The sequence below is a fragment of the Alligator sinensis genome, unplaced genomic scaffold (assembly GCF_000455745.1).
Source record: "Alligator sinensis unplaced genomic scaffold, ASM45574v1 scaffold560_1, whole genome shotgun sequence".
In the NCBI taxonomy this organism is placed as follows: Eukaryota; Metazoa; Chordata; order Crocodylia; family Alligatoridae; genus Alligator; species Alligator sinensis.
Genome location: NW_005841837.1, coordinates 2,299,394 through 2,325,187, shown reverse-complemented (window position 1 = coordinate 2,325,187; position 25,794 = coordinate 2,299,394). Strand labels below are relative to the sequence as shown.

The 25,794-nt window shown below is 41.5% G+C and overlaps 1 protein-coding gene across 4 annotated transcripts in view; it reads right to left on the bottom strand.

Moving 5' to 3' along the window:
* The window catches only part of FSD1L (fibronectin type III and SPRY domain containing 1 like), a 51,565-nt gene that overhangs the window by 13,682 nt on the left and 12,089 nt on the right, over window positions 1-25,794 (bottom strand). For 2 of the 4 annotated variants that reach the window (XM_006015463.3, XM_014519603.2), the window contains exons 4-10: window positions 22,678-22,779; window positions 15,138-15,160; window positions 12,315-12,436; window positions 4,036-4,245; window positions 3,552-3,650; window positions 3,145-3,274; window positions 727-759 (exon numbers count right to left, since the gene is read on the bottom strand). In XM_006015463.3, the coding sequence (XP_006015525.1) occupies window positions 727-759; window positions 3,145-3,274; window positions 3,552-3,650; window positions 4,036-4,245; window positions 12,315-12,436; window positions 15,138-15,160; window positions 22,678-22,779 (719 nt within the window). The remainder of the gene's footprint in view (window positions 1-726; window positions 760-3,144; window positions 3,275-3,551; window positions 3,651-4,035; window positions 4,246-12,314; window positions 12,437-15,137; window positions 15,161-22,677; window positions 22,780-25,794) is intronic. The other 2 variants (XM_006015464.3, XM_014519607.2) reach the window with 1 other exon arrangement.

Below are 25,794 nucleotides of genomic sequence, written 5' to 3'. Positions count from 1 at the left end.
CTCCCAGGGTGCAAGCAGTGGTGGTAGCCACCCCCCATAAGCCATACCACTGTTTAGCACCCCTGCCTCCCTGGGCAGCGCCTGCTGCCTCCCTACCTCACCATGGGAGGCACTGATCTGCCCCCCTATGCGCCCTCACAGACTTGCCACCAGGAGGCAGCTGTATCCATCAGTATCGGCCGATATGCCTCCTTAAATAATTTATATCAGCCCCCAAAATCTCTATCAGTGCACCCCTAGCTCACACACAACAGCTTTATACATAGGTGTGGTATAGGAGTAGGGACAATGACTAAACAGTTTTTTAGGGAAGAAATTGGCTTTGTTCCATCTTTGTATATAAGAAAAGAATTAGCGTTTCTTAGGCACTTATTTTTTTTTTACTTATGCAAACAGTAGAATATTATACTGAAATCCAAGTATTAATCCAGGACTCTGATTTCAGGAAGAGTCGTGGTGCATGCCAAAATTTGGGAAAAGTGCTAACAATGGAGAACAGCCTCCCTGCCCCAAGGAATGGGACCACCTCAAATCTTCTCCGTGTATTTTTTAATTCAGATTAGGCTAAAAGTAGAAATACACTGTTTTGATTATTGATAAAGGCTGTTGGATTCACTTATTTAATATTCTAGAGATAAAATAAAAAGCACCATTTTTATTTTATTTTATTTTTTTAACCAAAGCTAGGAGGATAGATCCTAAAATTAAGAGGAGGTAGGTCATCACCTTGTATTGTTCTTCAGCACAGTAATCTGGCCACTGTCAGACAGAAATAAGCAACTGTTAAAAACTACTAGTCAGCTGTTACACATCTACCCAAGACAAATCTTAGTGGTCTTTTAAAATGAAAATCATTCTACAGGCAATCTGCAGTAGTTGGAACCATGTTTGTATTCAAGTGTTAGATATCTTCCATTATCTAATAATGCAATGTGCCAGTTTTATTCATAATTACTAGTATAGTGAAATAAATGCAATAACCCTCATATTATTATTTATAATATTGAAATAACTCTGGACATGGTACCTGAATTTTTACTGAAGATTAAGACTATAATTTTTGCTAAACAACCTTCCTTTAAGTTCTGCAAATTTTATCTGATTCACTGACACCTTTTGTTATTGTTACTATTTCAGTTTATCATCGATGACCTCTCTAATCAACTAAGACTCCAAGAAATATCCCAAAGTTGACTGGCCTTCAACCAGAATTTAAGAGCAGTAGTTTAGTCAAATTCATTTCATAAAAGCCATATCCAAGGCAAGATAGAGTCATCTGAGATGTCTGAGTGATCAAGAGCAAGCATATGAAGCTCCTCAAAATTAAACTGATAAAAGTGGGGACAGTTACTGTATGCCCCTTTGATGTGAGGCAGTTAATTTTTATGTAATTCATGGCTATACAACTAGGAATCTAAAACTTCAGCTCCTTCACCCCTGACCTGGATGTTCAAGACCTCAATCCTAAGAATCCAAGTCTAAAAGGTAGCATTTTCTCTGCAAAAAAAGTAAGAATACTTCAAAAGTTCAACAATATTACTGGATAACAGCCAACTTAAGGGCTAAGAACAGCAATCTTGCAAACAAGTACTGCAAAGAATTCTGCAGTATTACAGAAAGATAAAATCTAAGAGTCAGGACACTAGAACACATCCCTTACCATTTCAAGAAGGGTTTTAGATAGGATTGCATCTGTATAAAACCCATTTTTCTTTTGTTTCATCCTACATGGAAATGGATGAAACTATCCTGATAACATTAACAGGATCGCTTTAGCTCTTGAGTCTAATTTGTTTTACTATGCTATGGAATCCAGGCATGTCAGAAGCGAGACCAAGGCACTTAAGAAGGTTTAATAAAATTAAAATAAAGTTAGCTTCCTGAATTAAAAAAAAAAGGTAAAGTAGACTTATGTAGAATATCTTACGAGCGCCTAACTGGATATTGGAAAGAAAATCCAACTGAGAAAGTCCCTTTTGACAAACCTCTTTCAAGTTGTGCTACATGTGCCTTAACCCAGTAGTTTTCAAAACTTTTTTTGAACTAGGATCCATTTGTAAACAATGGCCAATCCTGACCCACTGTCCCTCACTTCCTACCTGCTGCTCCCCACCCCCAGTGTATGGGGCAGGGGGGAGCACAAGCAGCCCCTTGCAGGCTGGAACTCTACCACCCTGCAAGGGAAAAAAGCCATGGTTTCTCATGTTCTTTCCTTTTGAAAGGAGAATGGGTTTTTTTGTTTGTTTGTTTTGTTTTTTAAGTTTGTTCGCAACCCTTTCATATTTCTTGCAACCCACTTTTGGGTCGCGACCCAGGGGTTGAGAAGTGCTGCCTTAACCCGCTACTGAATCCTTCCTATCCTGGTTCTTGGGAAGAAACTGTGCTGTTGTGAAAGAGGAACAGACCATTGTTACATCACATACCATACCTACTCTCCCACCCTCCTTTTTCCCCCCCAAAAAAGTTAACCATCCAAAATTGGAGTTCACATCTTAAGCAAGGGAGCTCATTTCCATGCCAGAATGGAAGCATGGGAACACTGGAGTGATTGCCATGTTCTGTGCTTCCCTTAGGTTGTGTGGCAGGTGTGAAGATCATTCTTCTGCAACACTTCCTCACCTTGCTCTGCAGCCAAAAGCTAGAGATTTAATCTCATCACAACTGTTAACTCTGTCACAGACAGCTAGGCAAACTTCTAGCTTTTTAGCTGAGCAGTAGAGAAGGCAAGGGAGGCCGATGAGTGGATTTCACCTCTGCTGCATGTGGCCAGCATTCAGTCATTACTCCAGGAAAGTCCCTCTCCATGCACCATGTTTTGGGAAGGAGGAATATCTTTTTGGGGGACACAGCACACAAGAAAAAAGGTGGTATTGTTGCTGTTTTCCCACCCCTGCCATCCATCACTTCCTGGTCCAATTTATAGGCAGTCAGGTGTGCCAGGCAAGACCTGTAGCTGGGGCCTTTGGCATAACATTATGTACAGGAAACTGCCTATAATGCTGGCAATAAGATAGTCGTGTCCATTCAAAAGGAGCTTAATGCTTCTAGCAAATACTTACATAAAGATGCTCCAGTGCCATAGACATATTAATCCTAATCAAGTTAAGGCATCAAATAAGTCTTACAAAAAGTTACAGTTCTCACCTGCCTTTATTCTCCTTTCCTTTTATTTTGTTTTCTTGGCTCTTGCCTCCAGTAGGATCCCATTCAACATAAGAATCTTCAACTTTCAGATTCAGGTGAGATGATGTACCATCCAAATTGAAAACAAGTGCTGGCCAAGACAAGCATGCATATCAGTAAAGCAGCTTAGACTGAAGTTCCCTGCCAATGTACCTTGTTTCTAATGCAGATTATCTATTGCCTTTGGCTTCTTTATTTAAAGAAAAATACCAGCCAAAAGAAGCTGTATTATTTTTCATACAATTCTTATGTCCAAGCTCAATCTGATGTGAAGTTCAGTTACATAAAATTCTACTAAGCTACATATTCCTTGCTGCTCAAGATACCATTTTCTTAATATTTATTAAAAGATGCAATCCAAATTTTACCTTTGGTCTCCAGAGTTATTGGATCAGAGTATTCCCCTGCCACCGCCTTGTTACAAGCTCGTACTCTAAAGTTCATATATTTGGAATCAAATTTTAGACCTGGGGGGGGGGGTGAAAAAAGTACTGAAGAATTATTTATTTTATGGATCCAAACAATAACAACATTCAAGAAAAGTAAGGAGGAATGTTCTAATTCTGCCTCTAATAAGAAAGACTAGCAACTAAAAATAAGGACACATGGAGTCTATATAAATAAGGCCCCCACAGCTGATCATTTGAAAGCCCTTTTAAAATTTATTGGATATTTTACTTTTTACAAAATGTTTTTCACTGAAGGACTTTATGTGTTTGCTATGGTGCATACAAAGTATAAATAAACAAAGAAAAGTTTTATTCCATGCTGAATTTATCAAAAATGCCAATTTCAAATGTTATATCAATCTTGTTTGAGGTCATTCAAGAGAAGTGTATAAGCAATTATTACCAGATAATGTATATTCAGTGCCTTTTATATAATCTATTAACTCCCAACATCTTTCATCTTTCACACGAGGAAGCCCATCAAAGTTAGTTTTCCTATATTCCAGAGCAAAATGATCAATTTTTTTGTCTTCTTCTGGCATTCTCCAGGCTATTGTTACAGTGTTGTCAGCTACCAAACACTCTGCTGTGTCTATCTCTGGAGCTTTAGGAACTGCAAGAGACAAAAAGAACATTAAAAGTACTGATGAAAAGGATTTACTAATCATAATACTGCAGTCTTTGTTCTCCTAAGCAAAGGATTGTAAATTGTCTTGGTTTCAACTGCACTCATTCCTTTCACCAACTTTATTCTATCTCCAACATTTCAACAAGCACTGGCAGACTTTCACTTAGAATGCATATATGAAAGGGAATATTAAAATGATCACTTTGATAAGAAATACAAGTTAGTGCTAGAAAGGGAGCCGATTTTATATTCTACTAACAGTACCATATAATAAGGTCTCCCTAGTTAAATTTGGAAGGGATTAATGATTGTCATTCTATGGTTAAAATAACTTCTTTAAAAAGGTTTGTTAAAAGTGCTCTGCTCTTAAGTTGTCCTACTTCTCTTTCATATCTTTTTAAACAACTCTTGTTAGAGCGCTCATAACATTGCATAGCAAGAACACAGTTTATCCTATAGAAAGACTCCATCAGAGATGATACAATATAGTCACATTCAGAGACTTATCCTATATTTCAAGTTTACAAAAGGTACTAAGACATGCCTTATGAAATAAACTATTTAGAGTACTTGATACTAGGTTAATGAAACTTATACACCAAAACATGTAAGCCTGTACTAAGATAAAATATTTTGGTAGAAGTAACCAATTGCTAGTTTATTTTTCTTTCAAACCCTTGCTAAGAGTAAGCAGTTATTTCCCACTTCGGAAACCATTGGGAACAAGGCTATTTTTAAGACTGGTCTAGAATCCCTTCATTTTGATATCTAGTTTTCCTTGAAATCTCCCACACCGATTTAAAAAAAAAATATATTTACTGAAAAAAGTAAATGTCAGTCCCTCTTTACCGAAAACCAATGCATTGAGGATTTTGTAATGACTATGATAGTGATAAGCTGGTTCAGAAAACAGATTTGAGTAACCAGATGCTTTTTATTGATCCTCCTTGATAATGACTGGGTAGTCTTACTAGAGCAGATCAGCATCCTCAGATAACTACTACCTAAAGAGCACCTTCAAGCACACTGGACAGCCTCCCCAACTTGCATTAAAAATTCTCTCAACAAATTCATCAAATACTGAGAGGCTCAAATTAAGCTTGTACACTGGTAATCTATACATGGAAGAATGTAATATTGAAAAGAAAAGAAACAGTTGAAAATTTAAATAGTAGAGTTGTATCAGTTTACTGGTCCACATTGGACTGGCACTGATAAAGTTAACATAATTGACAATCGGCTTTTTTTGGCTGGTGTAGCTGATAATGTCATCAATAAATGCCACATGTATGCACGCAGCTGCCATGCATGCAGCCAGGAATGCAACCCAGCAGCTTGGAGAGCAGTATCCAGCCAGTAAGCCTGGGCTGGGGGGAGGGAAGCAGATTGAGGCCCCCACAGTGAAAGGAGTGGGGCAGGGGCAGAGGCTGCCCAGTCAGTGGTGAATGTGACCCTGCTGGGAGCAGGACAGACCTGCAGGCAGCTTATCTGGAGGGCAGCTCCCTGCTGCACCATAATTTTGGTGTGGCTGTAGTCCACCCTGTAGCCACCTCCTCCCACCCACCCCAAGTGCAGGCCCAACCCAGCCCTCCCTCTGGGAAGAGCCCAGTGCAGCCCCTGGCCTCAAGCCTGCAGTGGGCAGCCTGCCTTCCCCCAGCACACAAATGTGGGGGGCACATGCCCCCCATACCTCCCCCACAGGTGCACACAGCAGCAAGGAGCCACCCATGGCTCAGTCCCGCTCCCAGGGGCACAATCACTGCCCGAGTTGGGTAGTGCCTGCCCCACTCCCTCCCTCACCATGGGGGCCTCAATCTGCCCCTTCCCAGATTTACCTGCTGAATGCTGTTCCCGAATCTGCCAGGCTGCATACTGGCTATCGGACTGGTATCAGCCAATATGGCTGGTTAATGATCAGCCAATAATCTTCATCATTGCATCCCTAATTAAAAAGATCAAGCCTTGCAGGTAGGCAGTCACTTCACCATACAGACAACTTCACAAACTACTTTTCTGAAGCTAAACCAGTGAACACAGAGCAAACAAGCCAGAACAGGGGTGGGCAAAACGCAGCCTGGGGGCCGGATACAACCTACCAGGCCATTCTATCTGACCCGTGGGGCCCCTAAAAAAAAAAAAAAATTAGAAAATTAATATTTATCTGCCCTGGGCTGCCTGTCATGTGGCCCTTGATGGCTTTCCAAAACTCAGTAAGCGGCCCTCTGCCCAAAATAATTGCCTGCCCAAGCCAGAAGGTTAAGACATTAATTGTACTTTTAAATTACTACGTCCTGCTATGTTCAATAAGCCTTGGGAGTCACATTTATGTGGACACAAGGACCCCTTTGCAAAGGTAGTTCTCCACTCAATTTCCTGACCTCTTCAAAAGCTATTTTCAGAGCCCTTTAAAGTATTCCTTGTACTTTATTCCCACAAATTGGAACACTTTGCAACAAGCTATTCTGCTCTGTAGAGTAAAATTATAATACATGCATGCAGTAATGTTATAATATAACATTACACAGTTTTATAGTGTTTGACTGACATCTGATCATGCATACTATTTCAAGGTTTAAGGGCTTATATCTTTAAACACTACTAGCTGGAAATAGTTCAAATATCAAATCATTTCAGCCTCTGAACACCAAAATATTCATGGGCTGAAAAGAGATGTCCAGTGTTTAATATCAAAAGGCATTTAAGAAATATGATAGAAGTGGATGAGTTTCCTCCACCCTCCAATACTTGGGCTACTATTACAGGAACATATCTGCCAAGTAAAATGTTGTCATTTCCAGAGCCACTTTTTAGGCTGAAATACATGAAGATACTTGAACATTATAATTTGCATCTGGTTCAGTGGTCTTATTCATGTCTCTTAGGACAATAAAAGATACAAAACTAGCTTAAGAGCTAAATCACCACTGAAGAGAAAAGATGCATTAGTGCCTGGGGGTGGCTGATGCAGGGCTGAAGAGTTAACAAACAACTTTTTTCAATGTACCAATACAACTTAAGGTGTTATAGCACAAGTGCTGAAAACCTAGAAATGCAAGTTGTAACTATGAACCCAACACCCTTACTATGAAAATGTAGTGGTTAATGTGATCATAAGTTTAGACAAATTTAAGACCCCTATCTCCCAATGGAAAAAAAAAAAAAAACAACAAAAACAAAAAAACCAAACCACACACTGAAGACACCCTTACCAGTATGGAGTTGCAGAAAGTGTACCCCATGGGGGGGGGGGGGGGGGGGAAAGAAGGCTGATCTATACTACTCTAGCTCTGCTGGCAAAAGTGAAGTGCATGCCCACCCAAAGCTATTTAGCAGGAGCAGAAACTTGCTTTGGCAAAGTAAAACCCACCTCTGCCAGGTAGAAGAAACACACACACACACACACACACACACACACACACACACACTGCATCTTTACTACCATATATAAATATGCCCACACTTGGATGGCTTCCATCGCCCTTTCAGCAGCTGATGCCTCCCTAGAATGTACTTTGCTGTCTGACAGGAAAGCTACAGAGGGAGTAGCAGAGCTGCCAGATGTGCATGTGCGCTGAAGACTGCAGGTGGCAGCTCCTGCCTGCCTCCAGAACTTCTGGAGATGTAAACAGAGTCAGGCAAGTGTAAGCAATGTCTCAGTGTTAAATACATGCAGCTCCAAGTCAACCACTACTATTACCCCCAGTCTCTATGGAGACCCCCTAAATAACCTATGACAAAAGTCCAGGACCCCATGGGGCCCTGTTTAAAAGCCACTGCATGAGAAGAATTCCATTTCAAATGGAATTACAAAGAATCCCTGTTTAAAGAGAGATAAAAACAGTTTATCTCATAACTAAAAATACAACCAACCCACTAACACTGGGGGGAAAAGAACAGCCAGCTGCACAGTAGAAGTTACTGGAAACAGTGCTTTTTTGTACATGTTCTTGTGCATGTTTCAGGATCTATACATAGTAGCCTGCCTCAGACAAACTTTGTACCTATTTGTGGGAAAGTAAGCAATGCAAGCAACATATCAACCTTCTTCCTTTACAAGGAAGGCCAAGGCGGAGATGGAACTGGGACTAGCTACCCGGATTAAAGACAACAAGAAGTCCTTTTTTAAAATACATAGGGGGCAAAAAGAAGGTACCGGGTAATGTGGGGTCTCTGCAAGACACGCTAGGAAATCCGGTTGTCGCACCAGACGACAAGGCTAACTTATTTAACCATTTCTTTGCCTCCATTTTCCTGAGCAGGGACCAGATCAGCCAGTCCGCTGGGACCCCCTCAGGCCCCAGGGGAGGGGCAGCCAGGCCTAGGGTCAGTGAGGACCTAGTCAGGGAACTTCTGGAGGGACTGGACATATGTAAATCAGCTGGTCCTGACAGCCTCCACCCCAGAGTGCTGAGGGAATCAGCAGAGGTCATTGCGGGACCCTTGGCACAGCTTTACGAGCATTCGTGGTGCTCTGGTGTGGTGCGAGAGGACTGGAAAAGGGCCAGTGCGGTTCCCATATTCAAAAAAGGGAGGAAGGAGGACCCAGGGAACTATAGGCCAGGTAATCTGACCTCGATCCTGGGTAAGCTTTTTGAGAGAATTATCCTGGCGCATGTCCACAGAGGGGCCAGCAGGGGAGGTCATGCTTAGGGACAACCAACACAGGTTTATTAGAGGCAGGTCCTGTCAGACCAACCTGGTGGCCTTCTATGACCAGGTCACAAAATCCTTAGATGCAGGGGTAGCAGTGAACGTAGTCTTTCTGGACTTCAGGAAGGCCTTCGACACCGTCTCTCACCCCATTCTCATTACAAAACTAGGGGACTGTGGCGTCGACACCTGCACAGTCAAATGGGTCGCTAACTGGCTGGAGGGCCGCACCCAGAGAGGGGTGGGGGAGGGGTCATTTTGCAGCGGGGTCCCCCAGGGCTCGGTCCTCGGACCCGCGCTGTTCAACATCTTCATCAGTGCCTTGGACGAGGGGGTAAAAAGCACCCTGTTAAAATTTGGTATTTTAATACCAAAATTTAATACCAGGCTGGGGCTGTCCCTCTGCCCTTCACTGTGTGGGTGGGGCCCCAGTGATACAGACAGCAGCTGGACTGCCAGCAAGTACTAGGGGGTTTTTTTGGTTTATTTTTTTTTCCTATGGGGATGCTGGGGTGGGGAGGCACGGCCAGCAGGGGTTCCCCCATAGTCCCCTCCCCCTTCCTCCAGCTGCCCCCCCCAACCCCTTACTTACTGGCACTGGAGCCCTAGTACTGCAGGATGCTGCCTAGCAAGCTGTGTGCTTCAGCACCAGGGCGAGGGCCAACCACAGAGATGCTCTGGCAGTCAGAGCATCTCTGTGGAGGACCCCGCCTCTGGTTGCCTCAGGGCACAGTCTGGGACCATGTCCTGCCCCACTTTTTTTAGACCCCATAGCCAGGGGTCTAATTTTCTCCCCGTGCTACAAACTTGCATCGTGTGGAACATTTTTTGTTTCCAGACATGCCTCTTGCCCCATCTCAAAAGGGGTTTGAGACAGAGCAAGAAGCACGTGCGTGATTTCAGCCAGTATCAACTACTAGTTGACAATAAGAATTACGTTAGTGACTAAAGAAGATCCTAGTCTCAAAGCCTATGCTTAGAAGCTACTTTACCATTACACAGAATAAAAAGGCATGACTAGTTAAAAAAAAAAGCCACCAGGAACTTGAAATGGCATATGACCAACAAATTAAGTATTTCATATTCCAGCAAGCTCTTCCCACCCATCAAGTTTGGTTATAAACTGGCAAATAAGGACAGAAGTGACAGCCAATTGGCCAGATTCAGCTCAAAAAGTGACTGTCAGTGCCTTGTTGGCATGAAGCGGAGGGGGCAAAGCAGGGCTGGGCAACAGGGTACCAACAATAGAGGGGATGCCCCAGGTCCCCTCCACCTGCTACCATCTTTTAAAAACAGAGGTGGAACAATGGATTGAAGTGTACTGGTTTCAGATCACATTTGAAAACAGTTACTGATTAAAGTCACGTGATATTACAAAAAATTCTGGTCTTGATAGCACAATGTACAGCAACTGGGTAGCCTGCTGTACCTAGAGACATTTGTGTTCTGTGCATCCAAACAAATGCATCAGCAATCTTTTACAGTGGTGGGACTGTTTAAATGGAGCTAGCTCCAGAAGGCAGGCTACCCCTTCTGACCCACTACCACTACCCTGACTCCCCAACACAGTCCAGCTACAGTAGGGCAGGTACAGCTTTGGAGCTCCCCCTACCCCTGGGTCAATCAGATGCAGCAGGGATGGAAATTTTACCCGCTTTGGGGATGAGTTCACGGCAGCTACTCCCACAGTGTAGTCCAAAAAAGGGGGCGGGGGGGAAATTAGAATAATATTGATTTTTCTCAAAAGGCATTGTGGATACCACCAAATTATGGGGTAAAGTTAACACGCCAGAGGGTAGGGAATGAATCCAGGCAGATCTGAACAGGTTGGAAAAAAAAGTTAAAAAAAAAAATAAATAAAAAATGGGTGGAACAGAACAGGATGCAGTTCAATAAAGACAAATGCAAGGTGCTGCACCTAGGAAGAAGGAATTGCCAGCATGCTTACAGGCTGGGGGAGGACCTTCTCAGCAGCCAAAAGGGATCTTGGAGTCACTGTCGACTCCAAGATGAGCACAAGTCAATGTGACAAAGTGATCAGCAAAGCTAACTGCACTTTATTATGTTTTGTCACGCACCTGCCAATGCAGGTCCAAAGAGGTGATGCTTCCCCTTCATGCAGCATTGGTCAGACCACAGTTGGAGTACTGCATCCAGTTTTGGGTGCCACATTTCAACAGGGATGTGGAGAATTTTAAGACGGTTCAAAGGAGGGCCACTCATATGGTTAGGAGCCTACAGGCATAACCCTACAAGAGATGGAGGGCCCTGGATCTCTTCAGCCTCCACAAGAGAAGGCTGAGGCGATCTTGTGGCTGCCTACAAATTCATCGTGGGGGGCAGCAAAGAATAGGAGATGCTCGGTTTACCAGGGCACCCCTTGGACTAACTAGGAACAATGGCCGCAAACTGACAGAGAGCAGATTCAGGTTAGACATCAAAGATAACTTCTTTACGGTTAAGTGTTGCCAGAATCTGAAATGGGCTTCCAAGGGAGGTGGTGCTCTCCCCTACCTTGGGGGTCTTCAAGAGGAGGCTAGACATGCACCTGGCTGGGGTCATCTGCCCCAGCACTTTTTCTTGCCCAGGACAGGGGGTCAGACTATCTTCTAAGGTCCCTTCTAACCCAAATATCAACAAATCTATGAAATTAACATCTAATACAAAAGAGTTAAAATTTGCACCATCTTTTAGAATACAGCAAAGTCCTAAGAGAAGAATTCTTGCCTCTGCATTTGTATCCCTAGCACTGTAGGAATTTTATATGGGGGCACATTATGTATAAACACAGTTTTGATTAGTTTTACACTTTATATCTTGCTAGTTTAGCTAGCAAGGAGGTACCCTTGATAGCAGGGAATGAATTAAGGAACTCAGAAGTGCCACTGCCACCTCTACTGACTTAACTTGGCTAGTGCCTTAACTCATTTGAACTATTACACGTAAAAATGCATATTTTTACAACATAGGAATATTATGGGTCTATAATCTTAAGTGCTGAAGAAAATGCTTATGGTTCTCTGAGAAGTCCACACATTAAGATGTGCAATCTACAGTAAAAGCTCTGTTATATGGCATCCCCTGGGAATGGGGGATGCCGGTTAATCAAATATGCACTGTCTGGTGCTCTCCCCAGCATCAGTGCGCCAGGGGACAGGAAGGAGGGCCCTGAGCAGGCTGCTTTGCCCTGGGCTGTGGGCCAAAGTGGCAAGAACTCAGCTCGCAGCGGCGGCGAAACCAGAAGTACCATTTCCGGGTTTCACTTTTGCCGCATCCCTGGGATGCTAGTTAATAGTTTTCCAGCTAACAAAGTACTGGTTAACACAGCTTTTACTGTAATTATATTGTTCATCCCTGATGCTGCAGCACAAAAATTCATCTAGTCATAAATACTTTAGTTTTACCTGGCAAGAACTTTAAAGCCTGGAGCATCTGCCTTTCTTGAGAGAAGTCCACCATCAAATGAGTCATGTTATCACTGACCTTAGGTTTCAAAGAGATGCGGAATGCTGAGGCCATTGTGACTCTAACGGCAAGAAAAGCGTGTTAGTAAAAAGTGGTATTTTTCTGTGGACGTTCTTTAGATCAAAAAGTTAAGCTTTCACCAACTGCCAGAACAACTAATTCCTTGTTAACAAATTTTTTTTTTTTTTTTTTTTTTTTTTTTTTTTTTTTTTTTTTTTTTTTTTTTTAACCAATTTGAAGATCAGCTGAAACTTAAAACAGCGTGGCATGTCCAACCCCAAGATGGGCATCAAAAAAGTCAGTCTGTGGGCCAAACTCTCCACCCTGAGAAGAGCCTGCACTGCCAAGTCCAATCCATGAACTGCATGCAGCACACACAAGCCCTAGGGCTCACAGTGCATGCAGTCCCCAGGGTTAGCGTGGGACACAATGCCTGAAGCACACAGGATGGATCCAGTACTGCAAGCAGCACAAGGGGTTGCTCACTGTATGTAGCTCATTTCCTGGACCCTCCTTCCCCTCCCCTCCCTGTGCTACAGGCAGCACATGCCCTGTGCCAGCCCCAGGGGCCTTGTACACACAAGCCCTGGGACCTGTGCATGCTGCACATGGCATGTGGGTCTGGACTAGCCACATGCACTATACATGGTACAGGAAACCAGCATGAGGCACTTGCTCCATGAAGGACCCCATCAAACTTGGAGCTGGCATGAAGAACTGGTTAGCATATGCCCAGTGCTGATCCCTGCACAATGTGCAGCATGTAAAGCCCCCCACACAGCAAATGCCAGCCGCAGGGCTCACCATGCACGAGGTGCATGGGCTGTACTTAGTGCTGCAAGTGGTACAGGGAGTCTAGGGCAGAGATTGCATGTGGTACCCTGGACCAACTCACTGTGCTGCCTGCAATGTGCACAGCATTGGGTCCAACCTGCATGCCATGCATGCAGCCAGCAACAATCCAATCCAACCCAACAGCTCGTGGGCTGGATCATATAGTTCCATGGGTTGTGTGACTTCTGCTCTACGGTTCAAGTTTTGCCTCCATCTTCACTTTGTTTTTAGGCTCACTCTCCCTTCCCGCTGTCCTGACAGAGGCTCATGGAAGCGTCTCAAGCTTTCTCCAGGAAGTGGTTGGTTTTAGTTGGTTCATAACCTGACAACCCTGATTCCAACTAGCAGCACTTAAAAAAGGAGTTCCCAAGAATCTATGAAGGATTAACTATTTGACAGACAGTTCAACATCTGCTGTCATGAACACCTGCTACCACCACTCTTCAAAACTTTTCTACGAAAGATGTTTTCTGTTTCGGGGGCGGGGGGGAAGAAGAGAGAAAAATCAGCTTTTCCATTAACAAGGAATGCCAATTTCACCTGGCCATGAACTCCAGTAGGAAAAGCGAGAGACAAAATGTATACTGCCCGAGCAAGGAACCACTGTACTGGACACGTGCCATGCCCACCCCTAAAACTAGAATTACCTTTGCAAGCACAGAGCTTCACTAATGTAGCCACATTACTTCCAGATCCAGAGGCAGTACACAGAGCAGTGCTGTCTGGTACAGTGCTTGGACAGCGTTGATATGCCTTAGCTTTTCTGACAATTTGGCCATTCAGTTTATTCATTTTAGTTTTCAGGATACATTAGTCTGCTTGATCCGTGGAAGTAGTACATTTTGGAAGTTTTTTGCAAGCAACCTATTCATCACAAATAGCTTGCATCCAAGAGCTTTAAAAACAGCTTTTAATATCCATGGAGACTGCTAGAGAGGTCTCAGATTGATGGGCATGATTAATAGATTGAACTGGTCCAGAAGAGAGTTAGGTTTATCTTAAGCTTTTTCACAATAAAAATGCTTGTTAAATTGTAGCATTTTAATCAACTTTGAGGGAAAAAGTGGTTTGAAGACTTCACATCCAAAAAGAGGATGCCATAGTTAAGAGTCTAACATGGACAGTGAACCCATCAAGAGCAGAACTGTTGATAATCACCAGAAAGATATTCAGTCTTTGTAAACATTAGAATAAAGCAGCTAGAAAAAGCACCAACTATATGGGATTTTTTCAGATGTGTTGAAATAATAAAGCCTGTAGAGAATTTAAGATATAAAATCATGATACTCTAATCATGAATCCAAAGGAATGCTGTCAACATCATTGATATGTACACAATAGAAATTTTGAACTAGATAGCTACTTTGGGGGGGGTTGTTTGTTTGTTTGTTTTAAAGTCTCCCATCCTCCTTCATGAGGCATCCAAACAAACTCATCAGCAACCTTCTGGAGTGGTGGGATGCTTTAAATGGAGCTAGCTCCAAAGGCAGGCTACCTCTTCTGACCCAGCTCCTGGTGCCAGCCACTGCTTCCTGCACCACCACTTTGCCCCTTCCCTGCCAGCCTCCCACAGAATTGTTGCAGACATCTCTGGCTGGCAAATCAATGCAGATGTGCTTAAGCTTCACAGGCTGGATCCAATCACTTGGTGGACAGATCCAGCTCATGTGCCATAGGTTGCAGACCCTTGAACTAGATAAAAAGGAGAGCATGAAAGTGATTACATGCAAAGTGCAAACACTCATAAGTGATTTTAATAGCCTTTCAGTAGTTTAGCTGCAGTAGTCTTGGGTCTTGTTTTCAACAGCAAGTAAGAAAATCCAAAAGAAATTGAAAGCTTTTAGAGTGCTCCTTTCAGATTGAAAAAAGCTTGACTTCAGTGAAAAATATTAGTTAGAAGCAAAAAAAGTGTAGATTTTGTACTGTACCTATCTTTGATCTGTCTGGCAGCCTTGGTGCACATCAGGGAGAAGAGAGAGAAGGCAGTTAGTGTTTTCATGCAAGTCTCAACTGCAGTAAACATGCAAGAAGAGTTAAGAGTATGAACCCCACAGCTGTTTAGCTCAAAAAAGGCCAATCAAGGTTATTACTTGCAGCCAAATAAGATCTCTTTCCACAAAGCTTGTATTAATCCATGTTAGAACTGCGCTAATAAAAAAAAAAAAATCAGAATAATCAACTTTGAAAGCCACACCAAGCCAATTCCAAAAATTACTAGGCTTTTGCTTTCCAGTGTTACCCACGTTATTCAGTGTGTCAAAGTTTTTTTTTTTTTAATTTCTCCCCAAATCCAAAGAGGTTCTCTTCTTCTTCAATGTAAAAAGAGCTAGAGTACTAAGACAATAAAACTTACATAACTAATTATTTTGAAGTCAGGCTATAGAGTGCTTACTTTGTTTTTAATGGGACTTAATTATTTAAAAACCAGTGAGAGGCTTAAATTTTTAGGAGAAACTGTTTTACTGTTTAAGTCAATCTAATTCTCCACTTTCTTCTCAGAAGCTCCAAATATAGAGCAGTTTTAGTTTTTGCAAACAAACCACAGCGATCCTCAGTGACCTTTGCTCAATATAGCAAATCTGATGCATAGCTGGGCAGCAAATTTGGGCATCCCACACCTTTTCCTTCCCTTTTTAGCCTGCATACAGCAAAAAAAAAAAAAAACACACAACAACAAACCTGAAGTTCACTTCAGTGCAAAGGACAGTGAATAAACATAGGGTTTGTTAGTTTTGGTACCAAAAGAACTTTAAAAAGTGGAAATTGAGCCAAATGCCCTCTTCACCAAGGCAATATCCTCATTAAACAAAAACATTAGTTTCTCATAAAACATGCATTCTCTCCCAAAACAGTTGCTGAAAATTGGAGTGCATGTTATATACAAGGAAACATGGTTAGAGCAGTTTGTCTCTTACTGGGCAAAAACAAAAAAAGTCAGCACATGATCCACAAGGTGAAGAACAACGAGCAGACCTAGGTCCCTAGCTGCCACTTCTCAATTACTACAAGAGAAGATTGCTTTTGAAAGGCAGAACAAAGACAAAATAATGTTATGTGCACAAAGATACAGCACTTTGGTCTCCTGAGCAGCCTCTCCTGAAGACTGCTTTATTTACAGTTTCTAGTAGCTGATCCTTTAAGAGGGACAGATTTTTGGAAGCCTTTCAAACTAGGCTTACTTTTACTAGAAGCAAAAACGTAGATGTTAACACCAAAAATGTTCCATCGTAGACCCAGGATCTATCCCATTAGATAGAGCTCTGATGAAATTGTTTCTAATTTCCCAGAGGTTAACTGCTGTTCTAGTGAACTGGTTTAGTAACTGTGCTACGGCACAGCTGCAAAGACAGAATTGTTACTTCAAGCAGCATGTGGTTTCCAGGAATGGTCAGTGTGGTTTCTACTGTGTATGCAAGAAAGTTTTGGATCAGCGTGCACATACATTATGCCTCTGTGTACACATATGAGAGTATTAAAAAAGGTGAGGGTGCCCCAAATCTTCCTTTCATTTGATCTAAAAGTACACTTTGCCGAGAATTACGGTGATAAAATTTAGGTCAGAGACCCGCATCCCTGAAGACACCATCATTATCCTCTCCTACTACATTAATTTACAGTGGCATCCACACTAATGTCAAGCCAATCTTCCCTGGGTGGTAGAAGTGAAGTTTAGCTGCCCTGAGCCAAAGAAATTGGAGGAGTACTCTTCCAAACTTATAATCAGGTTAGATGTCAAGGACAGAATAGACAAAAAATAGTAGTGGGCAACATTAGCAAGTGAAAACACACAATGTGGGTCCACTATGAGATTTTTCACAACGTAATGGTTTGGATTTTTGTGGACATCTCAGGCACAAAAAGGCAGGAACAGTCTAAAAGATTTCAGAAGATATAGAATAAGGAGCCTCTCCTGGCACTGAGTACGCTTTTCAGTAAAAAAAAAAAAAAAAAAAAAAAAAATCTGTCGAAGTAATAGATTCAAGGGCCATTTCCTGGAAAAATTTGGAGCATGACATCACTCCTCATTCATTATGAGCAAATATAGCAGTTGGTTATCACCAAGATATCTATTATGACTGAACCAACTTCCCATGCTGATACCAGCCACAAAAAGAAAAAACAAAACAAAACAAAACAAAAAAAGTTACCTTGATGTATAGAACAACTCCATAGCAGTCAAACAAAAAAAACACCCCAAAAACTCTATAGTAAAGGTTGATGCAAGCATCTGGTCCTTGACCAAAGCCCATATGGAAGCAGCACTGAAGAATGTAGATATTGCAGGATATGGGAAGAAAGAAAGCAAGACAGACAGTACCTAGATATTGAAGCAGAGTAGACTTAAAGCAAGTTAAAACATTAATCTTGCACCTTGTGGAAACAAGGTACAATTTGTGATTTTTTGATGCTGGAGCCTCTATTGGGACAATACCAAGTTACCCAAGTGAATAATCTTTTCTATTTGAAAGGATAAGTGTTCCTGCACCATTTAAGTGTTTTTTGAAAAGATTGGGGGGGGGGGGGGGAAGAAAGTCTGCTGTTGTTACTCAGTCAGATAATACCAAAATTAACAGATGCCCTACCTGCATACCTAGGTAGTTTCCAAGCCTGGCTCTAAGACATTATGGACTTTGACAAATGTTCAATTTAAAGGCACCATGGGTTCTCAGCCAGTCCAAACAACTGAGCCTCCTGCCATGCCACACATGCATGGCAGGGCATGCACTTCTGGAAATCTGAATCCCATCACACCTTACTTGCTGGTTCAGGGGGAGCCCAGCAGACTGATCCTGCCCCTCCTCCACCCCATGAACTAGCAAGTAAAAACCCACATGCCAACAAACCATCTAATGGTCAGCTGGGGCCAGGGACTGAACTGGGATCTGAAACTAGCGCTTGTCAGGTACCCAGCCCCAGCCAACAATCCAGTTAGTCTAGAGGACCCTGCAAATGGTACCTGGAAGGTAAGTAATATTTCCAGAATGACAGAGGGGTTTAAAAGAAAAGTTAATTAACAAGGAAACAACTAATTGTATACCAAAGTAGTAAAACAGGGTATACCTGCATGGATGTGTGTGGTAACTAGTAACTGAATTTTAATGACTGAATAAGAAAGCCAGTTTCCACAGTTATTCAATGTAAAATGAAGGTATAAAGAGATGTACCTGTTCCACTACACTTTGAATGTGTAACCCATGCACTTTCCTTCTGCCAACTAATCTGATCAATTGGCTAACAGTGATTAAAGGCTCTAGTTATACTCAGTGCCATTTTTTAAGCATAAGAAAGTACTACATGCAACAAACCAGGAACAAGAAGTGCTCTGCAGGGCTGGGGTCCAGCCAATCCAGCTCCTTACAACTACAAATATTCTCCCCCCCCCCGCCATGTTTATCCAGTATGGTAATCAACTGTGCTTTTTGCATGACTTGAGATTACCCTGGGAAGCATTTGCTCATGTTGGGACAGGTAATACACCAACTTCAGCCATCACTGTAGGGGTCAAAGTCCAGTAAGCACAGTATATCAATGACAACCAAAAGCCAAATAATCCCAAAAACCATTGCATTGTCATTGCTCTGGTCTAATTAATGAGAAGGCCCCATAAACGGGTTGGGGAAATGGATAATTAAAAAAAAATGCAAGTGGATGGGGTCAAGGATCACCCTTGGTTACATCCAACACCCAGTGGGGTAGGGTAAGCTGGCATTTAAAGGTCCCGCTTTATAGTTAAGCAGCATATAACAGATAAGATGCAAGAGACCAAGTTATGTCAAAAGAAGCAACATGAAGTGCAAAAAAAAGGAGGAAGTTGTCACTCCATTATACACCTCAGGCACTTCTGGGCCATGTGGTAAGATGGCATGCAGTCTCTGGTGGTGCTATAACTTAGGACAGGAGTCTGTAGTGCGAAGGAAGCATTTAAATCCTCAGCCTTGAAGGATATGGCTAGCTGAAAAAGACCCAATATTGCATGCATGAGGCACAGGCAATTCTGCAACAGGATTAGTGCCAACACATACTTGAAATTTTCCTCTCAGCTACACTCACTGTCAGTCAAGCTAGTCATTAGTGGTATTCATTGTCTCTCCTCACCTAATTTCCCACTGAACAATTTAAACCAGGATCAAAAATTTTCAGTTTGTTTCAAGTGTTTGCAGAAGTCAAACTCATTAAATATTATTCCTGTTGCAAAATTCAAACAGTTTAACAGTGAACTGAATATAATTCAGCATGTCCTCCCAACACTGAAATGTTTTCCAAGTCAGTTATTTAAAACAGACTATTCCTTGTACTAAGGAATTTTGCATGTTATTTAAAGCTGAATGAATCTTATTAGCTACTAGACTAATAGTATGCTTGGCTCTGCTTAGCAATGAACATGAACAGATGTATAATGTGTTAAGAGGACAGTCCCTAAAGGGGACATTTCAATTTAAAGACATGATTTAATTGGTCGCAGGTTAAAACTGGTGCCTCTGGCTCAGATGGAGAAGAATGCAGTTTGTCTAAAGTTGCATGCAAAACTCATTAAAAAAAAATACCTGATTTTGTTTGTTTGTTTTTTGTCTGATCTTGAATGGACAATCCCCAGAAGTCATTAGCCACCTTACATTGTTGTATATCCTTCGAGTCATTTGAGACTCTGCTCTATAAAAAAGGTATAGTACTCCCATATTTTGAATGACACTGTTGCATGTTTCAGAGACCTGCTTCCATTAAGCAACCAGTTTTCCAGTCCATTGAATGGCTACTTAAAAAAGGGTTCACTCTAACCTGAGGCCACACACTCAGGACATCCTAAAGAGTGTATTCATCTCAAGCCTAGTTTAGTGTAGCAATACTGATCTAAAAATAAATTCAGGTATGCACCATAGTGCTCACAACAGTGTCCACAACAAAACACAGCCAACTGCGTTGTGTGTATGAAATGGACTCTAAATTTAAAAAAAACCAAAACCAAACCAAACCAAACAAAAAACCACCCTGATCAAGTCAGTCTGGCATCTTAAACATTTGTTTAAGGAAATTAAAATGCTTAAAAGAATAAGGTTTATTTTTGCTGTATTTAACAGAAAACTGCAATTCATCTTGCTGTATCCGAGATAAAGAACACTAGAAAAGAGATTTTCTTAAGAGGCATTAATGATCAAATTTGTTAAAACAGCTGGGACAAGCCAAATACAAAGCCCTAAAACCCCTGCACATGTGTACTGAGAGACAGCTGGAAAAAGTAAGACTGCAGCATATACTGAACCAGACTAATACACTGCAAGATATAAATACTAGAGGGGATTAGACTAAACTGGCCTCTAGCATCTTTAAATACCATACAATCTTAGTGCCCCAAATGGTTTTTGCCATTAAAAAAAAGTTAAATAAAAGTCTATTAATACAGTTACCTAGAGATGGAAAAATCTGTTTAATCCAGTGACTCTCAAAACAGGGTGACATAGCACCCTAGGGCAGAAGTTCCCAAAAGCCAGGCTACAGCCCAGTACCAGGCCACAAAGAATTGGTTGCCAGGTCTTGTGGTACGAGCCTCCTGCTCGGACCCCCATCTATCCGCCCAGGTGAGCGGCTTCCACCTCTGGCAGTCACGTGCAGGGTTAAAGCTGGGCGGCTGGGCAGCCCTAGAAGGGAAGCAGCTGGCTCCGTGTGCCCCATCCCATTCCACAGTATAAAATAAAAGAGGTTGGGAAACCACTGCCCTAGGGTGCCACCAGATCCTTTGAAGGGTGCCATGAAATGTAAGGAGGTAAGTAGTGAAGTCTTAGGCTTGTCCCTAGGAGGGCCAGCTCCCCCACTGCAAGGAGGTAAGAACTGTAATAGTTTTTAAAATGGGTGTCACAATTCACAGGAGTTAGAGAGGAATGCCTCAAATCCTATGAGGTTAAGAACCAGTGATTTAAAAATCAAATTTTAGTTCATATTAAGCCCCATTTTAATGGCAAAAAATTAAGCCATAAAAAAGAAACACCACACCCTTGTTAAACCCTTGAGAATTGCTATACTTGGCTTTGCAGTTATTGTTCTTTAAAAAAAAAAAAAAAAAAAAACAACAACAACAAACAACAAAAAAACAAAACACAAAAAAACCCATAAAAGGTTAGGATTCAAGACAGGAAAGCAAGAGCTGATCATGGCTGAAGTTTACACTATTACTTCTGTGATTTTTCCCACCCATCTGCTGGAAATATTCCAATAGCTTTGTCATCATATTAAAATGTTTAAAAAAAAAATCACAAGTAATTCAGTTTTGGTGTGGTGTGGCTCTCTGGATCATTAGTACAGTAACAGTAGCGATATATTACAATAACCAAAAAGAACATGGATCCAAGAGAACAGTAATAGTACTGCTAGAACTACTTTACCAGTTGTCTAGTTGTATTGCACTTCTAATCCCCTGCCCTTCTAATATGCCTCATTTCCCCCCTTAACTCCAAGTCTGTTATGATAAACAAGCTACAAGCTATGTACACAAGCTACAGTAAATGACCCAAATCATGTTGGGGCTCTCATTGTGCTAGATATATATTTCACAAGCATACATTAAAACACCTGTAGGCATACAGCAAAAAGCTACACTGAGGAGCTTACAGTTATAGTAAGATCTATTAAAAAGTTAAACTGAATGGCTCAGTGTTACAGCTCCAAGTTCAGTGACATCCCTTCAATATCAGGATGGAAGAGAAACTAATTTTTTTGTTCTATACTACATCAAGGCCAATACTTCATCTTTATAATTGTGCCATCCAGGTCTGATTTGCCTAGTATTAATGAAGCCTTGCATAATTCTACTGGACCATTATACCAGGTACCCCCTTCTTCTGCAGAGGAGTTATTAGCTATTTTATCATCAGTTACTATGGTAAGAGGACAGGTAAACAGGTTCTGTACCAGGGCTGATAAAGTTCCTGGACAGTTTTGCAAGGCTGCATTAACGTTAGAGTATATCAAATGTAAATGTTAATTAATTACATAAATACCAGGTTCAGTTCAGACAGACATGCTACATACTTATTCATTCAAACTATAGAATCTTCTCTTGTACTCAGTGACAATTAAGATGGCTAAGGAATTATCCCACTTTTCTGGGATACATCTCTGTAAGCTCTTCAAAGTAAGCAATTGCTTTTTCAGTTGAACTTCTAGCTACTGTCATTTCCAGCACTAGCACTGCCATCAGGCAAATCAAATTTAATCTTTACTATAGAACCAGTTATTAGAAACACTCTAGCCTCCTAGAGCAGTTTGAGAAAAGCCATTATAATCATTATGCCTAACTTGGTCCCATCTTCCCAGAGAATCTTGCTATATTTCCATATCTTCCAACATTCTACCCACTTTAGCAGTTTGCAGCATCAGGTTTAGGGTGAAACTGCATTCACGTCAAAAGATAGTATGCCTACTGTTTTTTTGTAATTTTTTTTTTTTTTTTTAATTCACATCAAATTAGTTTTCTACCTTTGAAAATTCCTCAGGGTCCTTTACGTCCAGTGAGCGTGCAGCATATTCTAGTAATTCTTCAGAGTTCTCCAGGGCATTACTACATTGGCTAAGTTGATTCTAGGGTAAGAAAATAGAATAGGTCCATGCATTAGTATTAAAGAATAGCCTGTTTAATTGTTATTAGAGAACTAGCACTAAGAAATAGGGAGTCCTAATAAGAATTGCTAGAGACTTTGCCATGCCCTATTAATATTGATGAGGTACAATCAAAAAATAAACAAATAAATAAATAAAAAATCAGCCACTCAAAAACATCAATTCTTTTGATAAGAAGCAGTATCTTTATCCATATAAAATGTCAGCCCCACAAATAAAATGAAAGAATGTTTACTTTAGTTCAGAAACTGGTAAACAGTGTTACATGCAGAAAGCCATATGGGTGCTATCCATTTACAGGAAATGCATTCCACATAAACAGCATATTTCTATAAAAATGAGAAACCCTACTTTTTCATTTTAAATTTTGGAGTTACACCTTTAGGTAATTTATCTTAACTGTACTGCAGGCCAAAAAGGGGAGGATACAGGACTGTCAGTTGGGAATTCCATGTTCAAATCTCCAATCCACCATTAAACTTATTGTATTCAGTCTGCTAGTTATCAACATATGAAGTGCCATTTAACTATTTTTTAAGATTTATAGTGATCTCTCCTTAAATACCAAGTATATCAGGTTGAGCTGTACAGCAAATATAGAGCATTGGAAACTTTTCAGGGCAAAAACTAAAAGGTCCAAAGAAAACCACTTTTTTTGTTGTTTTTAAATAGAAACCCACACTCCCAACACCTCCCACATCAGTTTTAGAACCAAATGGTTATTTTTGTATTGACCAAGATTAGCCTTTCAAAACAGCATCCAGTGAATGGTTAAAATAAATAAATAAATAAATAAATAAATAAATAAAAGTCTAAGATTTACCCCAGGGTTGACCAAGTTCTGCATGGCCAGGGGCTGCATGCTGGGCAGGCCAGAGATTACACACCTGCACCCCTCTTTGCCCCATGCCCCTGCAGACCAGGGAGGTTCACTACAGGGCTGGAGGCAGGAGAGAGGGAGAGCCCAGAGACCCCAGCAGCAACAGCACATGTGATGGAGGGAACAGTGGCTAGGCAGGAGCTCATGCAAGTAATGCAAGCCTTTTCTTCTCTGTCAATACAGCAGGCCTCCATTCACCCACATGAGATTGTTGCCGACACATTATCTTTGACAGACCAGACACAGTATTGTGTAACACTGCTGAACAGCAGGGTGCTAACAATAACAGCAGGCATTTCAACAATAGTATGGTTTAGCTAAGGGTATCTTCAAATAGTTTGCCAAGAGTGACACAGCAACCCAACATTAGCACTGTAGCAAGAATCAGCAGAAACTAAGAGCTGTCATTTCAGTTGTAACGAGGAATTAGAATAGGCTGCTTATTTGTAGAACAATAAGTTTCTTCCCGTACAGGTTTTAATAGTGCAGTTGCGGTTTCCCACCTTCGCTATTAAGGATTTCCATGTATAAAGAGAGATATAAAACAGGTTGCCACTCGCACTGCGCCATGTTTTAAATTTAAAAGTGTTCCATAACATTAGACAATTTATAAAAACTTCGTTTCATTTAAGATATGGAACAGGTTGTGTTCTGGTCAACACAGTGTTAGGAAGATTCCTCAAATAAATACAGCACAAGCTCTCCAAAGAAGTAACACAAAAAAATTAGAGAGTACTGCTTCCTCCACTCCAGTGATCATCTTACTCACTGCAACCTAAAGTAAGTCACGCTACTTCAGCTGTATTTTTGTACTGTTACACTCTAAAGATGTGTTCAGCTGATAAATTAAGTCCACAAAAAACTATTGTTACACTAGGCTACACCTGTTTTTAGTAAGCACTTAAATAGGATTAGCACATGTTCAGGAAAACCTGGACATGTCCTCTTTCTTGGCCCCATCCTCATGTCCGTGCAGGTTTTTAAAATGCAAACAAATGTCTCGGTTTTTGATCTGCCTCTGCTTTCCCAGGGGCTAGCAGCTTTGGTTACTGGGGGGGTGTCAAGCGCTCTGCACATGGGCCCCAGCAAGCTGCTCTTGGGTAAGAGACAGTGCATGTGCAGGAGCTGCACAGGCAGGGAATAGGCATATCACTGCCCCCTCCATGTGTCCTTTTTTGATACTGAAAATATGGTAACCCTATCTAGAGATCTCTGAAGTTCATTCTATTCTGAAAGGCAATTCTGTGAAAAATAGCATCATAGGATTATACTCTAAGTATTTCAAGATTCATGATCAAGTTGGCTTCATTTCTGACTAAGACAACTCCTCATCTTATAAATTTGACAACAATATGGCTGAAAGACAAGCTAGGCCTTTCCTGGCTTCTGCATTAGTCGTATGTGACATTCTACCAGCACTCCCCTACCCCCTTTCTGACTTTAAGTAGCAATTTGGTCATATAATATGTAGGTTTCAGGTAACAAGGTCTTGGTAGAATAATAAAAGAATGACAAACAAGCTTTCACAACTCAAAGCCATTCCTTACACATGGTGAGATTTGGCCAACAGCAGCGTTATCAATTAACGTGGCCAGGTTTTGAGTTTCAGAATGCTTTCTTGTCTGCAAGGTCAGCCCCCCCCTCCCCCAATTGCATAATGAAGGGTAGAAAAAGGATATAGAACAGCTCTGACTGGGCCCCCCTCTTGTGGATGCTCACCAGGTAGATTAGTTTGGATCCTCCTTCTGAGCCACCTTGCTTCCATGTGCCCCTGGGTCTGAACAGGCTCTACACCAGGTTCTCAAACTCCTTAGACCCAAGGCACCCCTCAAAAAAGAGGGTCACCTCATTTTTCACTCAACTACAAGAAAGCAAAGCAATTGTTGCAAAGAACTCAGAAAAAGCCACATGTCAGAATGGTTTTCACACCAAGAATTCCTATTTGAAATCTTTGGCTTCATCCTGTGAATGATGTTTGCACACCTAACAGTGCTAACATTGTGTAGCACCTTTAAAAGGCACTCAAGGCCAGGGTCACAATCCATAGCAGGTTAGGAGAATGCAGCAGCAGCACTGAGGCAGTTTGCATATACCTG